This window comes from Microtus pennsylvanicus, chromosome 10 (genome assembly GCF_037038515.1).
Source record: "Microtus pennsylvanicus isolate mMicPen1 chromosome 10, mMicPen1.hap1, whole genome shotgun sequence".
NCBI lineage: Eukaryota > Metazoa > Chordata > Mammalia > Rodentia > Cricetidae > Microtus > Microtus pennsylvanicus.
In genome coordinates, this window is record NC_134588.1 from 34,491,810 (window position 1) to 34,508,753 (window position 16,944).

General features: G+C 41.1%; 1 protein-coding gene across 1 annotated transcript in view; it reads right to left on the bottom strand.

Moving 5' to 3' along the window:
• The window catches only part of Crb1 (crumbs cell polarity complex component 1), a 179,683-nt gene that overhangs the window by 114,572 nt on the left and 48,167 nt on the right, over positions 1 to 16,944 (bottom strand). Inside the window, exon 5 of the mRNA XM_075987426.1 lies at positions 11,695 to 11,877. Coding sequence (XP_075843541.1) covers positions 11,695 to 11,877 — 183 coding nt within the window. The remainder of the gene's footprint in view (positions 1 to 11,694; positions 11,878 to 16,944) is intronic.

The window sequence follows — 16,944 nt, forward strand, 5'->3', positions numbered from 1 at the left end:
ATTTTCCACCTCCAGAAACCAATAAATGACCAAGATGCGAAGGGAAAGGGATTATGCACATTTATTTTGAACATATATTATTCTGTTTTGACCAGTAATAGGCCTGAAAGGTTTTTTTTTCTCCCTAAAGGATGACAGCAATTTGATCCAGAAATCCCACAGTATATAGAGATTAAGAGAAATAAATTTAACTATGACTTTGCTACCTGTAAGTTACTGTTGAAACTGCATGATTGATTCTCCCTCACAGAAATAAAGAACTACCCCACCACTATCAGCTGCAACACTTGGGAGAACTGGCCCTGCACCTCATCTGGACAACACAATAGAGCCAACCCTGTTTGCAGAGGTGTGGGTGAGTCAGCCCCATCTTTGTGAGCATGGGTAAGCTGTCCCTATTTCTCATCTGTCACTTGGTGGCATGGGCAGAGGTGAGATGCACACCCCTATCACCCCTATCAACAACCAAGGCAGGTGGAAGAGCAGGCCTTGAGATCATAAAAGCAGGAGAGCTAAACCCGGCCCTCAACAGTGCTCAGTAGAATGGCCCCTATACCTTGCCTGGGTAACATAGTAGAACTGGCCCTGAAGGTGTAGGTGTGAGAGAAATAGTCCTGCCCCTTGCTCATTGTTGCAAGGGGTTAACTAGGCAGGGCAATGCTGAAGTGCTAACCCTGGTGGCAAAGACAGGAGAGAGCTGGTGGACTGAACAACCCCACAACTAGCCAGGCTCAGAACCAGAGTTATGTGTTGGCCCACCCCAATATCCATCCCATGTGTAATCTGCTGAAGCCTGGGGGTAGAGGGGAGGGGTTCCCAGGGCTGGAAGATCTCCACCATGGGGCAGCAACAGGATGTCCAGAAAGAGTGCCAGGGAGGGCTCAACCTCCATGCTGTAGCAGAGACCAGGGGCCTCCAACCAGACCAATGGTTCTTTAGAATAAGTGCCTGCATGTAAAAATCTATGGATAAAAGGGTTTATAGAGTTCCTTACTGTATCATATCACACTGATGCTTCCATGACAAGATTCTCCCTTTCTTCCCTTTCTACTCTTACATTTTATTTTGTTTTATTTTGGTTGGGGGAGGGAGATGGGTAAGATCAGGAGACATGATATAGAGACATGAAGTGAAAGCCACAAAGGATAAATAAAAAGAAAGTTAATAAAAAGAAAGAACATTTTCAGATATACTTTTACCATGTGACCCGACTTACTAAAGTGAAAAATAAAAAGCATCTCTACTTTATCTTTGTTTTAGTTTTTGCAATGCCTCTCATATGGTAGCCAAGTGATCCACAATAGACTATATACCCCCAGGCCCTGCAAAAGCTTTCTCACTGACATGTGTCTTTTCTGGCTGAAAGACCTAGTACAGAGAAAATGATTGGCAAAAAGACAAAATTAAAGAAACTAGAACACACTGAGTTCATAGCGTTGGAAGGAAAACAGCTGTCCCAGCAACAGAGGATAAAACAGTTTAGAACCCAGAAATTTTAGAAAGGATTGTTAGATTCACTTGTTGTTCAGGTTCAGCACTGTATACTGGCTAAACAATGGCACCGTCTAGGTAAATGTAGCAGCAGCTGAAGCTGTCAACTTAAATTCACCATTACTGCCATGGACTTCTGTGTCTCCATGTACTAAATGAACAGAACAGCTTTTTAAAAACTGGCTGATCCTAAGATATGCTTCCAAACTCCATCTACATTTGGTCCTGAATCTGCCTCCCTGTCGACTGTGTGTATGTACAAACAGATCCCTTAAAGCTCATGTTGGTCTTACTAACATAATGAATCCTCATCTCCTGGTGCCTGAGCAGCTTTGGGTGCACATATAAAAGGTGGTCCTGCACCTATTCAATGCATCAACCAAACCAAACCAAACCAGCAGTAAGCTAAACTGAGCCTGACAAATTCTGTCTAACCTGGAGTAAAGTGTTCCCTTTTGTCTTGTGTGTGTGTGTGTGGGGGGGGTGCGGGTAGCAGCTCTTCTTTGAAGTAGGGGTATCCTTGTAAACACCATGACTGGCAGGGTAGCAATCTACGGGAGGCAAGAAGGAAATCCAGTTCACCAAGACTTAGCCAATGTTGGGTCAAACTTCTAGAGTCTGACCTGAGTAGCTATTTTCTGACATATTTAAACACAGTACAACCTTGGAAAAAGGTTTCTCTGTGACAGTTACCACAGCAAAGCTTAAGGCATAACTGCTTTGAAACTCCTTTGCAAAGTACATGTCCTTTTGAAAAATACCTGTGACCTTTTCCATAAGAATAGATTCTATTGGCCAGGCAGTGGTAGCACATCTATAATCCCAGCACTTGGGAGGCACAGGCAGGAGGACCTCTGTGAGTTTAAAGCCAGCCTGGTCTAAAAAGCAAGTTCCAGGACAGCCTGGGCTACACAGAGAAACCCTGTCTCAAAAAACAAAAAATAAAACAAAGTAAAACAAAAAACCCAAAACAACAAAACAAGACAAAAGAAATTTTAAAAAAAGAAAAAAGAAAAGGATTTTATTTGACTCTGACTGAGAAACAAGGTCTAGGGAGGGTGGGTCTTGGATAAGCATAATAGTAAATTCTTTTGCAAAGTACACAGACCTCTTTCATAAGAGTGGGTTCTATTGTCTGAGAAACAATGCTCAGGAGTCTGAGATAAACATAACAGTCTGGGTGATTCAGGTGAAGCCTGGCCAAACAGATAGCAATGATTGCCAGGTTTTTTAAATAAACCCTTTCCAAGGAAGACAAAAGCCCGTGTGTTTAATCAACATTTCTGGTTTCCCTAGTGCTACCTGTGAGCAGAAGGGCTTTGTACCCTCTACAGAGCAGCTCTTCTTAGCAGGACAGTGTTTGGTTGGAAGCTCCAACTCACTCTTACAAGGTCTTAGAAGCTCTATCTCTCCCCCCGCCCCTTCTCTCTCTCTCTCTCTGTCTCTTTCTCAAAGCCCCCGCCTTCTCAGAGAATCTCCAACAAAGGCACCCAAAAGCTCAGTTCCACTTTCTTGGCAGCTCTGGCAGCTCTTGCTCTGAAGTTGCCAGCAGTCCAAATCCCTGCTTCAAGTGCTCAGCTTTTTACTATATTTAGGTACAAACCCATCTTGTAGCAGACACATTATACCCCTTGCCTGTAGGCTATATAACTTCCCTGCTTTAGTTTGGGCATGTGACTTCTCCAGCCTCAATCTTTGGGCCAGGAGAACTCACCCGGGAGTTGTTTTGCTCAAATAAATGTATTCTTTTACTTTTCAATTTGGCTTGGTCTGGCTTACTGTGTCGACAAAGAAACCGTTTTTTTGGGCTACAGACAAGCTATTAGTTAGGATTGCTTATATATTATTGCCTCTGAGATTATTGGTGCTGTCCTTTTTCTTTGGCTCCAGTGGGTAACACGGCTTTGGACTACATTCTGGTTATCTTAAATAAGATCTACTATTGTGTTTGGGGGATTTTAATTTTCTGAGTTCAAAGTCCTGTGGAATAGAGTTGATATCAACCCTACAAGTTAACCTAATTGTGTTGCTTATAAGTTATCTGATAATATACTTATTTAAATAATAGCATTAGTCTAATTGAATAAACCTTCATCAGTCAGATTAAGGAGGGTATTACATGGAATGTCATTGTCATAGGGTGTGAGGGTCAAGGGATGCATTGCTAGAAGAGGCAATCTTTATTACAGGCTTTGTATAACTCTGTAATTCTTGCTGGGAATTCCAAAATGCAATTTTTGGCTACTGTTTACCTAGGCAGTTTGTTGGGGTTGGTTTTGTTGGGGTTGTCAAGTCAATTTGAGGGGTGATTGTGTCTCTGTGCGGGTGAAGAAGGAGGTTGCCTAGCTGAAACTAAACTCCTCAGTCCAGTTTTCCTTGCACATATAGTGTCAGTTCTGTGGAAATTGAGTACAGGAGTTATTGTCACAAATGTGGTGCATGCTATAGATTGACAACGAAATGTCTCCCAGTCTCACAGATTTGAACCGGAAGTTCCCCAGTTGGTGGCGCTATTTTGGGAGGCTTCAGGAGGTGGAATCTAACTTGGAGTAGTGGCTTCCTGATGCATAGGCCCTGAGGATTTTATCTCCTGAACTCATTCCCAGGGAAGTGCTCTATGCTGTCTAGTCTGGATATGCAACAAGCCATGCTGGTTGCTCCAGGTGCCACAAGAGAGGCACGGTCACCATGCTTGCTCTGATATGATGGTCTATATCCATGAAGTGTGAACTGAAATAAGGCTGTCTTCCCCAAAGCTGATTGGATCAGTTAGTTGCCACACAAGGAGAAAGTAGCTAATGCACCACTCATGTTCCAGGCTAAGCCTGGTTTTTCTGATCTAAGTCTCAGCTGCTTTGCCAGCACTAACAGAGCAGTGACAGAATGACTTTCGGGCATGTACAGAGAATAAAAGAAGTGACTGATGCTTTTGTTGGAGGGAAACAAAAGCGATTGGCTTTCTTCTTAAGATTAGAAACAATAATCAATCTGGGCTATGGTTTACATGTGGTGGCGCACGCCTTTAATCCTAGCATTCGGGAGGCAGAGGCGGGTGGATCTCTGTGAGTTCGAGAGCTGCATAAAGAAACTCTGTCTTGAACTCCACGTCCCCTGAGAAATAAAAAGAAAAACAAAGAAAATAGAAAAGAAAGAATAATCTGTTTAGAGTAACAAAGAAGGAAGAGACGTCAGAAACTTGAAGGCTTCTAAGGGACATCTTTAAAAGCAGAACTCTACAAAGTCTGTGCTCTGGTGACAAAAGTCCCTTGGTGCTTTAGGGGTCAAACATTTAGAGTGATACTTGGTTCAGTGGACACCCTGAGAATTTTTCTCCAGTCATATTCAAATTGCTTGTAGGTATAGATAAGTTGCAAGAATAAGATTAACCACAATTGTCCTGCTAGGTTAAGACATTAGTGAGGCAAATCTATGTGAGCTGGCTGCAGACACAAAGAAATCCTTACAGGTTGGACATACGTCTTTCTCTTTTGCTTCTGTTCATGTCCTGATCCCTAGGAGAGTAGTTTTGAGGAATGCTGCAGCTATGGCATGCTGCTTGACCAAGGACCAACACAATGAAGCCAATCAATCATGAATTGAAACCTCTCAAATTGGAAGGTGAAATAAACCTTTTCGATTATTTTCAGTATTTCTTTCCCTTCCTCCCTCCCTTTAGTTCTTTCTCCCTCCTTCCTTTCCTCCTTTCCTATTTCCCATCCTTCTTCTTCCCCCCTCTTCCTCCCTTCCTTTCCCTTTCTTTTTCTTCTTCCCTTTTTTTTTCTTTAACAGCACCAGCAGCAACAGTAGCAGTATTTCTACTAAAGCTAACCAGCACGAGGTTTACTAAAACATGCTTTAGGAAAGAGATATCCAATAGCTCAATGAGCGAATCGGCCACTCCAAGGTTTTGTGACATTATCCTTGAACTGAGCAGAGGATGCAATATAAAGCAGGTGCTTCTAGGATGTACCTTGTGTTAAATGTTAGAAACAAAAATATTCTGTTAGAAACAGCTGCTGCAGAATAGTTAGAACTGAAGGTGAAGCCAAGCAGTAGCCACTAAGCCTGTTTCTATAAATAACTTACATGCTTCAAGACAGCTTTAAGAAATGTCAAGCTGGGTCTTGAGCAACAAGCCTAGTTAATGAGGGCTTGCAGAACCATCTCCTGAAAGCACGACCCCCAGCATCCTCGGACTGGTGTTCGAAAAGTTTCTTCAGTTTCTCACGCTAAGAAGCACCTGGTTGTAGTTCGAAAATACCACCTTCCGTCAAGCTCTTTAAAGTATGGGCAACCCCAACCAAACCACTGTAGGAAGTGTCCACAGTTCAGGTTTTCAGCCTTGAAGGCAGTACCTGCAGCATCACGATGTGGATGGCTGAGACTTCAGTTACAACTTCCTGTAGAAGGCTCTGCCATGGTTGTGTTCTTTTGTTTTAGAAGAATAATTATTTTCTCAGATTTGTTGGTCAACACATGGAACTCAGAGTTGACATCTGCCTGCTGATTATTTACCCGCAAGCTTTCCCCTATCTGGACTGGTTTCAAGTCGACATTAGAATTCTCACCTGATTAAGTTGGCTAAGGTGTTCAACAAAATGTTTTTAGATTCTGTCATCTGGTCCCACCAACAGATCTAATCCCTCCACGTATTTAGTTTTCTAAGTTATGCCCACTGAATTTTTCTCTCCCCTTGCTTTCAGATTTTTATAGGTGACAGTAATCATTCAATGTATATACTTTTCACAATTAATGTGTGTACAAAGAGTTGATACACTCATTCTAATTTTTACAGAAAACATGGGAAGATAAAAAAGTTTTACAAGAACAAATGTAAAGTACATACTGTCATAAATTTTGCTTATAAAATTCACTTTCATGATACAGGACAAAACAAATGAAGTAGGCAGAGCTAGTGAAACTCTTTATTAAGTAAATAAGGGTAGTGAAACAAAGTTTGTTTTCAAATTCTCTAATTAAATAAAGTCACTTGATTGTAGTGAACTCAAGATATAACACAGCTAGATCAAGGTAGCCATTCACTTGCCCAGCTCCAAACTATCCATCGCAGTGACCTTCTGTACAGTTAGAATGTCCATGCTGAAGCCACGGAGCATTGCTTAGAGTTGTATGCTTTTACTAACACTTATGTGTTCATTCGCTTATCCTACACACACATGGGCACACCCATGCACTCACACATGAGCACACGCGCGCGCACACACACACACACACACACACTAAATAAAGTTAAAGAAAAGAAAGAAAAAACTGTGACAGAGTTGAAACTAGAAGAAAAAATAACTTTAGATCCTCTTTTATGACTTGATTATACTTTTGCCTGCAAGGTTTGACATTTTGAGTTAGGCCTTTATATGTGTATAACATATTTGTTCAGTAGGACTGGTTGTGGTGGCTCACAATTTAATCCCAGCAACTGGGAGGCAGCAGGAGGCAGATCTCTGTGAGATTAAGACCTACCTGCTTTATAAAGTTGTATAGTGAATTTTAGTCGAGCCAGGGCTGCATAGTGAGTCCCTAACTCAAAAATATACAAATAAATAAATAAATCTACTCAAGTCACGTAGAATCTATATTCCCAAGTTCAAGTTTTAAGAAAAAAAAAGTATTTCTGAGAACAATGAGCCTAAGATATCATCAGAAGTTGAGTGAATTCTATTGGAAATTTGACTTCATCAGGAGATATTGACTATGTCAAAAGCCTTCTTGCTTCGTGGCTGTGTGAAGCTCTTGATGGTGCTTGTTCCTATGACTGTATTAATTGGACTTAGGTAAAAGAACACAAATTGATTTTTACATGGGCACAGCCTTCAATTTTTAATGAACTAGAATACATTTTTAGCAACAGAGTGCTTAAGGCAGTTGAACCTGAGAGCCAGGGCTCCGAGTGCAGTCAGCTGCCAGGTGGCTCTCATCGGGTGTTTTGTAAAGAACCCTACGCATCGTTTTGAAGCCAGGACGTTCAGGATCCCCTGCTGCCTGCTTCAGTTCTTTCTGCGCAGAGAGCAGATGGGAGGAGCAGCCTCAGAAGCGACAATGTAGATTTCCAGAGACACCGACGCCATTCCTGTTTGTTGGAATACATGCTAATTGGAGTTGGTGAGACAGAGTTACAGTTGAAATTGGAATTTCATTATGAGATGGTTTGGGAATTGTTAAAGCTATTCATGCAACTATATTTTGAGGAAGCAAAATGAACCACTAACGCTTAACATGTAAGTCATGAGTTTCAAATTCACTTTGGAGAGGATAGTTCAAGGACTGGACATGAATCAACAGAACCTCTTCCATTTTTCATACACAGCACAGTGCTCTTACATAAAATACTAATGTACTGAGCCATTTGGGCTCTTATAATTCCCATTAGATTCTGTCTGGCCTCATGAACACAAATATATTTTCTCTACTGCTTGTTTGATTGTGTCTTTTTTTTTTTCTACCTCAACAACCTGTGAAATGCCCTTACTGCTGTCAGACCTGGAAGACCTTAGCAAAAGGAACTATGACACAGTTCCATGTTCTCTGTCTTCCAGGGGTAAGGAGAAACCTATCACAACACTTGCCTAGCCACAGAAGTCCCTTTCTCCCCTAGGATCTTTAATTCCAGTTCTACCAATGAAGAAACAATCCAGGGACCATCAGGTGCCAGACCAGTGCTATGGCACATCTCCTCTACATGGGCTCCTGGATACAGAACGTTTCTGGTAGGGTAGAGAAATCTTATTAGCAGATGGGTATTTTTTTTTGCTGCCTCAGCAACCGTGAGCCTCCTCAAGAGATGTGTTCCACATGATTGTGTCATGGGAATGCTCATTACATCATCACAGCATTTGATTAGGACAGAGATAACTAACACTAAATAAAGACCTTTGAGAAAGCCATATAGAAACTTGCTATTTTATGGTATGTGTTTGTACACACACACACACACACACACACACATACACACACGCGCGCGCGCGCACACACACACGTTTTCTAACCCCACCAATCATCAATGAAGAAACAATGACGAGCCACTCAAGGACCCCCAGCAGGGATCACTTGGAGTTCCACAGTATGAGATAAACAAGAACATAACTATTAGAAGCACGCCACTCATAATTGGAACTGAATAGTCACAAAAGACAATGGAAGAAAGAATTCTTTGGATGTATAGATTAACAAAAAGGAAGTGAGAGTGGAATTACTTTGTTGTTTTACAAAAACAACAGAATTTGCCCAGTATGAACAATAGAGTGAAAACAGTAGAGGCAGGGAGGGAATTTAGAAACCTCATAAAAACAATGAAAGATATAAAATTTGTTAATATTAAAAGATATAAAATTATTGTTCTAGGAGTAAGAAAGAATGTGGAATTAATAAACAATTCAACGAAAAACTGGCTAAAATTTTCACAAAAGCGGGCAAAAAAAACCCAACACTCAAATATTTGAAAATGTGAGTGCTATAGTTTGGATGAATATCCACTTCCCAAAAAGACCTGCATATTGAAAGAATAATCACTGTTCAATGGCCTATTGGCCCACTGGGATGTGAGGGAAATCGTAGAGGGTGGAGCGTAGTGAAGCTAAGTTTGGTCATTAGGGACACTGCCTTGAACTGAACACTAGGATTTTACTTTCTGATCTTCCCTTCCTTTTTAATTTTTTGCTACCATAAAATGAGGCAGTCTCTTCTGCCACACAGTGCCTACCATGTCTTCCCTCATTATAGTACCAAAGATGATGACATTAAGTCATTATAGACTGAAACCATGAACCAAAATAATTTTTAATAGAATGAACTAATTACAGCTTGTTGTCATAGCAACAAGAAGTTTGTTGGCATACTGAGTATATCAAAAGCATGAAAGTATATAATAAATTAACTTCTGAAAACTAAAGAAAAAGGAAAAATAAAGCGAGCCTAAAACTAAAGACAAAGAAAAAAATCAGCAAAAAATTAGCTTTTCCCAGACTTCTTCAACAGCAGCTAAAATATTTCCTGAAGCACATATTTAATCTATAGAGGAAAAGATGGCTAGACATCTAGATTGTGATTATCTCTCTCTTTAATATGTAGCAGTTGTGGGTGACTCACCACTTACTAATAATTCGAGGGGATTTTTCAAAAGTTCCTGAATGCACAGTAGATACAGATGTCTCTTTCAGTGGAAAATAGACACGCAGGACCCTTGGGATTTAGAGAAGTAATTCCAGGGGAAGAGCTGCCACTGCAGCTTGATGAGTGAACTGACTTTAGCTGCAGAACAGTCAAGCAAGATTGTTTGAAACTAGGTGATTGTTCTTCATGAACGTATACTTAAGAACAACTTTGCTAGAAAATATGAATAAACCATAAAAACATTCTCAAATTCAGTTACTCTGGAGTGAGGAATTTGAGATGGACAGCATTTCTCAGGAAAATGGTTCCCATTTTATTCATTTCCATCGTCTTTCTTTACATTAGCCCCATGAGTTAAGGAGTTACACTTGATCCAAGATATATTCATGCCCACAAGGTGGACCCTTTGTGCCATGGCACCAAAGTTTATACAGCCCAGGTCATTGTTGTCGTCATCGCCTTCTTCTTCTTCTTCTTCTTCTTCTTCTTATTATTATTATTATTATTATTATTATTATTATTATTATTATTCCTCTTCCTCCTCCTCCTTCTTTTTCATATTATTTCTTATTTTATTTTTTAAAAATAATATACCAATCCCAGTTCCCACTTTTTTCTCCTCCCATTCCCTCCACTGAGCAAGGTATCCATCCAAAGAGAATGGGTTCCAAAAAGCCAGTACAAGAAACAGGGACAAATCCTGGTGCCACTGTCAGTGGCCCTGTAGTCTTCCCCAGCCATACAACTGTCACCCATATTCAGAGGTTCTGGCTTATTTCTATGCTTGTTCCTTCCCTGACTGATGTGGGAGTGTCATATATCAATCTGTTGATTTCATTGGTTAAGCAATAAAGAAACTGCTTGGCCCTCATAGGTTAAAACATAGGTGGGAGGAGTAAACAGAACAGAATGCTGGGAGAAAGAAACTGAGTCAGGGAGTCGCCATGATTCTCCCACTCCAGGCAGATGCAGGTTAAGATCATTCCTGGTAAGCCAGCTCGTGGGCTACATAGATTATAAGAAATGGGCTAGTCCAGGTGTGAGAGTTAGCCGGGAAAAGGCTAGATAGAAATGGGCCAAGCGGTATTTAAAAGAATACAGTTTCCGTGTAATTATTTCGGGTATAAAGCTAGCCGGGTGGCGGGAAGCAGCCCCGCCGCTCCTTATTACTACACCTGACAGGCTAGAGTTGGTGAATTCCCATTAGTTCAGGTAATGGGATAGTTGAGATGGGGCAAGGATAGAGATGGGAAGCAGAGAAAGACATTTTGATTGAGGGAGCCATTATGGGGCTAGCAAAATACCTGGTGGTGTGGGAAGTTCTTCTATATATGTTGTTGCTTTTACTGGTTAATGAATAAAGAAGCTGCTTTCGGCTAACGGCTTAACAGAATATAGCCAGGCTGGAAGATCTCTCTCTCTCTCTCTCTCTCTCTCTCTATATATATATATAGAGAGAGAGAGAGAGAGAGAGTAGGCAGAGTCAAAAAGATGCCATAGAGCTGCCAGAGGGGAAAGATGTGAGCTGCCAGCTGTAACCTTGCCGGTAAACCACTAACCTCATGGTAAAATATAATAGAAATGGGTTAACCAAAGATATATGAGCTAGCTAGCAATGTGCTTAAGTGATTGGCCTAGCAGTGATTTAAATAATAGAGTTTCTGACTGATTATTTCATGGCTTGGGCAGCCTGGAATGAACAAGCAGCCTCCTACTACAAACAAGCAGCCTCCTATTACAACCTGGCATTAGGGAAGTTCCCAGAAATCCACAAGGATGTCCCCAACTAAGACTCTAAGCAATAGTGAAGAGGGTGCCCGAACTTGCCTTGCCCTGTAGTCAGATGGACGACAATCTTAAATGTCACTATAGAACCTTCATCTAGCAACTGATGGAGACAGGGGTAGAGACCCGCAGTGGAGCACTGGGCTGAGCTCCCAAAGCCCAGCTGAAGAGTGGGAGGAGCAAAGAGGTCAAGACCATGATGGGGACAGCCCAAGTCTTCTCATCAGCGGTTTAGTTACATCCACCGCTGTCACTAAACCCAGGAGTCAGTACCCATTTCATTAGCCTCACCTGTGAATCCAGGCTGACAGATACAAACATAGCCCGAGGCTCCAAGGTAGCTGAACGAGGAAGGCAGGCCAGCAATGTGTCCGTACACAGCCTCCGAGGACAGTTCGGCACACTCACCCCCGAACTGGCAGGGGTTGCTGCGGCATTCATTTATGTCCGTCTCACACAGGGCACCTGTGTAGCCTGCAGGACGAAAGTTCAGAGAAACTGCTGAGCCAAAGCTTGGGAAATGCCAGGCACTTGTCTGAGAGGAGGCTGACCACTGTGCTGGTGCCAATTAGCAAGATGCCCACCTTCAGAAAGCTAGCGGGGAAAGCCGATAAAGAGGATGCTACATGGAAATAGATCCTAGCAGCAATGGATCAGAGATACATAATAAATTCTAGAAGTTGTATGGTTTTGTTCAGTATTTTTAGAAAGGTTTCATTAGCAAGGCTTGAAATAAAAGGGAATTTCAAGATAACTATGATTTAATCTGAACACCGCATGGACAACCGTTTACACCCATTTAGCAAATAGTCCTTTTAAAAACGAACCAGAGTAAACTGGTACCAGCATATCTCTGTGACAGACTTGACTCCATTGTTTTGGGAGGATTATGGAAGGACTTTGAAACTCTGGGCTGTTTAGCTTTCAAAGCTTGGTGGGATGTTCTGTGCGAGCTTGGAATATTAGAGTATTGAGTGAAATGCAGACCACAGAGCCTGTCTTGTAAACTTTCAGAGGGAAGTTTGCAAGTCTCTTAATGACTGCTTGCTATTTTGAGTTAAGATTCCGTGGTTCTGGTTAACCAAAGGCTGAAGGTTAACAAGATACCAGAACAACTGAAGTCAAATCTTTGCTTTTCTGGAACAATCAGTGCTGGACAGCTGGAACTGAGACATTAGCGGTGACTAACAAGAGACCAGCATCATGGAAGTGACATCCTCTGGGAAGTGTTTTCTTAGAGGCAGCACACTCAAGCTGTGCTCCAGAGGTGACTAAGATTATATACTATATGCCTGCAGCCGAACTTGGTAGTTTAAGAGTCACCCAGGTGGTACTGGTTTTGATGTCATGAAGGGTCATAGAGAGCAGCTGAGGCTTGGTACTGTGTGGCATGGCTGGAGTACCCGAAGAAAGCCCAGGAGAAGCTATTGGGAAAGTAGCATAGTTGCAGCAGATGCCAGCATTTTGGAGATGTCAGTACCATGGCATGACAACGGAGGATAGCAGCAGGTATGCAGTGAAGCCAGCCAGAGCCTAGGAGACGGTGTGTGTTTTGCAGCAAGCAAAGCCAGAGAAGTGACCCAAGCCCTTTGGAGGAGTCCAGAAGTTCATGAGTGCATCCCAGATACTGGACATTGAGTAGATTTACTCCGATGGAGTTTTGTTTTGCTTTGACATGCATGATTTTTTTTTTTTGAGACAGAGTTTCTCTGTAGCTTTGAAGCCTGTCCTGGAACTACCTCTTGTAGACCAGGCTAGTCTTGAACTCACAAAGATCCACCTGCTTCTGTCTCTCAAGTGCTGTAATTAAAGGTGTGTGCCACTACCACCTGACTGTGACTTTGATTTTTTAAAAGAAATTTTGGATATATTGAAAGAGAAGGAAATTTTAAAGTATTTGAATTTGTAAGACTGTGGAACTTTTTAAGGTTATAAAATGTTTTATATTGTGGTGTTTATATTAAAGTGTGATCTTGGGGATGAACAAGAAAGGAAGGGTTGGGGTGAAATAGTGATGTGCTTCTGTGTCAAGTTGACAAGGGGTCAGTTTCTACTGAGTTTTATGCCAACTTGCCACAAGTTAAAGTCATCAGAGCAGAGAGCAAGCCAGTAAGCAGCATCCATCTCTTATATCTCATATATCTCAGCCTCTGTATAAGGTTCTGCCTTCAGGTTCCTGCCCTGCTAGAGTTCCTGCTCTGACTTCCTTCAGTGATGAACTTGACGTGGAAGTATAAACCAAATAATCCCTTCCTTCGCAAGTTATTTTCATCATGGTGTTTCATCACGGTAATAGAAAGCTTAAGGTACCTCTTAAAGGTCAGAGTTATCACCTAGCACACAGAAGTATACCTTCCTGGATTCAGGTTGGTCATTTCATTATGGACAGGGATTTAAAAATAAGTGGCTTACCACTTAATAAGAAACTAAAATATGAAATACAAAAGAAATTTCCCTATGCAATTTGATTCTCTGTCTTTACAGACATGTGAACCCATAAAGGTATAGCTTTATTGTATGTGGATAGAGCTTTAACATGAGAGAATCATATTACATGTAGCCTTTCATGGCTTGCTTTGTTTACTCCCTGTTTACTCTAAGTTCCTAAGACGTATCTAACTCATAATGTCTAGATACCATCAGGTGTCCCCAAATATAGCTGTACCCCAGTATAAGCATTCATTTACAGGTTTTAACACACTTTACAATGCAGTTCTGTGTGTCTGGGTAAAGTCCTGAGTTGAGACCTGAAAACGGAACTCATCCGTTATATTCTCTTTTATCATTGTAGCCAAAATTGACAGATGCCACAAGAGTATCTGCACAATTGACATATCACCAGCAAGTGGATCTGAATGCCTAGTAGGCATTTTCCATCGCCAAATGTAAGTTTTCCCAAATACTTTGCTGTAGTTCCATTTTTTCTAGTAACCACCTAGTAGGGTATATTTGGTACTTAAAATGTTTTGAATCTCTTTCCTGTGTTATGCCTCAGGAGGATTTTCTTATTTGCTTGTAATGTGTGGAGTGCTAATCCCCAAATGTAAATTTAGTGGAACCCGGACATGATGTTGGTGGCTACAGAAATAGCACCAGCTACTTTGTAAGCTGGTGAGACACATGTATGAAGTCTTTCCAGGGACACCAATTCACAAGACAAGTGACATCTGAGTTCACTGAGAACCTTATCTTTATCCTAAATCACACAATTTGAAAATCAAACCATCTCGCTTTTTCATTTTAATAACAATGACTTCTTGTTTTCACACAGGATAAAATTCAACCTTAACACAATGTAACTGCTCCCTCAGTATATGGGCTCTTTTCATCCCACCACCCCTCCTCATCCAGCTCTGTCACTTCCTCCCCTTACAGCCTTAACAATGCTCCCTCCCCTTCTGGGAAATTCTCTCCCGTGCCTTTACTTGGTCAACTCTTCCTCTGTTTTCAGACTTTACCTCACAATACTTTTCTCTCTTGTTCAGATCACGACACAATAAGATGCCTCGGTTTCCTGTCATGTTCCTCAGTCTTTTTCTTCCATTGCTCTTTTGACAACATTTAACGATGTGTTTACTTGCATGTATAGTTGACTGCCTCAACAGATTGTCGGCTCCACATAAACAGGACTGTGTGTATTTTATTCAACACTCCACTACCCAGCAATACAGAAATAGTTGACCTTCAATCAATGACTGAGTGAGAATAAATAGTACTAATTAATGGTTAAAATGACAACAACTTAAATTATAACTGGCTCAGTGCATAACTAGAGAATTAACTATTGATGAGCCAGTAATGAGAATGCAATATTATTGCTCATTTTGTAGCTCTAATAAAAACCTGAGTGGATATTATTTCAAATAATAGCCACAATATAAATCCTCTTGCACCATAGCCTAATATATTTATTTCATGTAACCCTTGGGATCCTTCTCAACAATCTGAAGAAGAAACTTGAGCATTGGATAAAGGAAATAAGAAACATGTCAAATAGAGACCTCACAATTCTAACGGAGAGCACCTTAACGAGCCCTAGGAAGCTCTTCGTCAAGAATGCCCACTTTTGAAATATTTCTGCTTCATGCTTACATGCTTTTTAAATGTTACTAAACAGCAATTCTCACAATAGGTTGCTATGCGTCAGGACTTTCTGAAAAAAAGAACATGGCTCTTTGTAATATTGTTTGTGTTCTAAAACTCAAGCTCACACATCAGCCAAGTTAGGAAGAGATTTAGAACTATAATAAATCCTTCCCTGCTTTTCCGGCTCATGCATTATCTCATTCAATTGGGAGGGTGGTGGGGGGGTGCTGATTTATGTGTTTGCCAGTCCTGTCCACACGGCCAAGACTCTGGGGGGATTTTAGTTGCTGTTCTCTTTAACCAGATATAAATAGATTCCTTCAGTCAAGACCGCGATCAATATTTTTAACAAGTTTCCCTATAAATCTCTGTACAAAGAAACAACATGATACCAAATCAGATCCTCTGGGATTGTGATTTTTATTTTTTGTTTTGTTTTTTCCACATATTCGATAACATCTGAGTTTCAGGAAAACTTCTGTGATAAACATTTAAGTTGATGGATACTTCTGCAAATTATTTACTTTTGAAATAAGGACTAAAGACAAATGTAGCCATGATGCTTATCAATGTGTTTTTTAGCACAACTTTTACAGTCCTTTCTAACTTATAAAGTAACTTCTAGTATTAAATCTCATTCTATACAACAGTAAGCATAGGGTATAAGGACATTCTTACTTTTCTATCTAGGGTGAACCATCATTTACACAGTGACCTCAGATGGAAACCCAGATTCTTAATATGCTGAAGCTTCCTATGTCATTTACCTCCCACAAAACCCTCCTGGCCACTGTGTTAGTGACTTCTTCATAGATGTGATGAAAATACTTGCAGGAACAACGTAACAGACAAAGGAGATCTTTTAGATGAATCAGAGGCTTCCAACCCATCACAGTAGGAGAAGGCATGGGGCAAGCGTCTCTGTTAGGGTTATAAGAACATGTGGTGGTAAAGGCTAAAGATTAGCAATGATCTTTGAAGAACTACTTCTTATGCCCCACTTCTACCAGCTGGGCTCCTCTTTTGAAATGTCCTATTGAGTTTGTGCTGTGGGGGACCTTTTCCTTTCAAACCATAACAATGACCCATCCTCTCTTCCACATCCTACAACTGCTGTCTTAGTTCTGGCAAGTGACTCAGTTCTGTTCCAAAATCTCTTGCATCTTCAGTTTTATTTCACTCAATCAGCTTCCATTAAGCTGTAAGAGACCTCTTTGTAAGTGAATAGGTTGGTTTATGTCTCTTAGTTAGGTTTACTATTGCTGTGAAGAGACACCATGCACAAGGCAACTCTTAGAAAGGGAGACAATTAATTGGGGTGGCCTGCTTAGAGTTCAGCCCTTTATGATCATGGTGGGACATAGCGACGTGCAGGCAAACATGGTGCTAGAGAAGAAGGTGAGAGTCCAACATCTTGGAGGCAACAGGACACGGTCTCTTTCACTGTGAATAGCT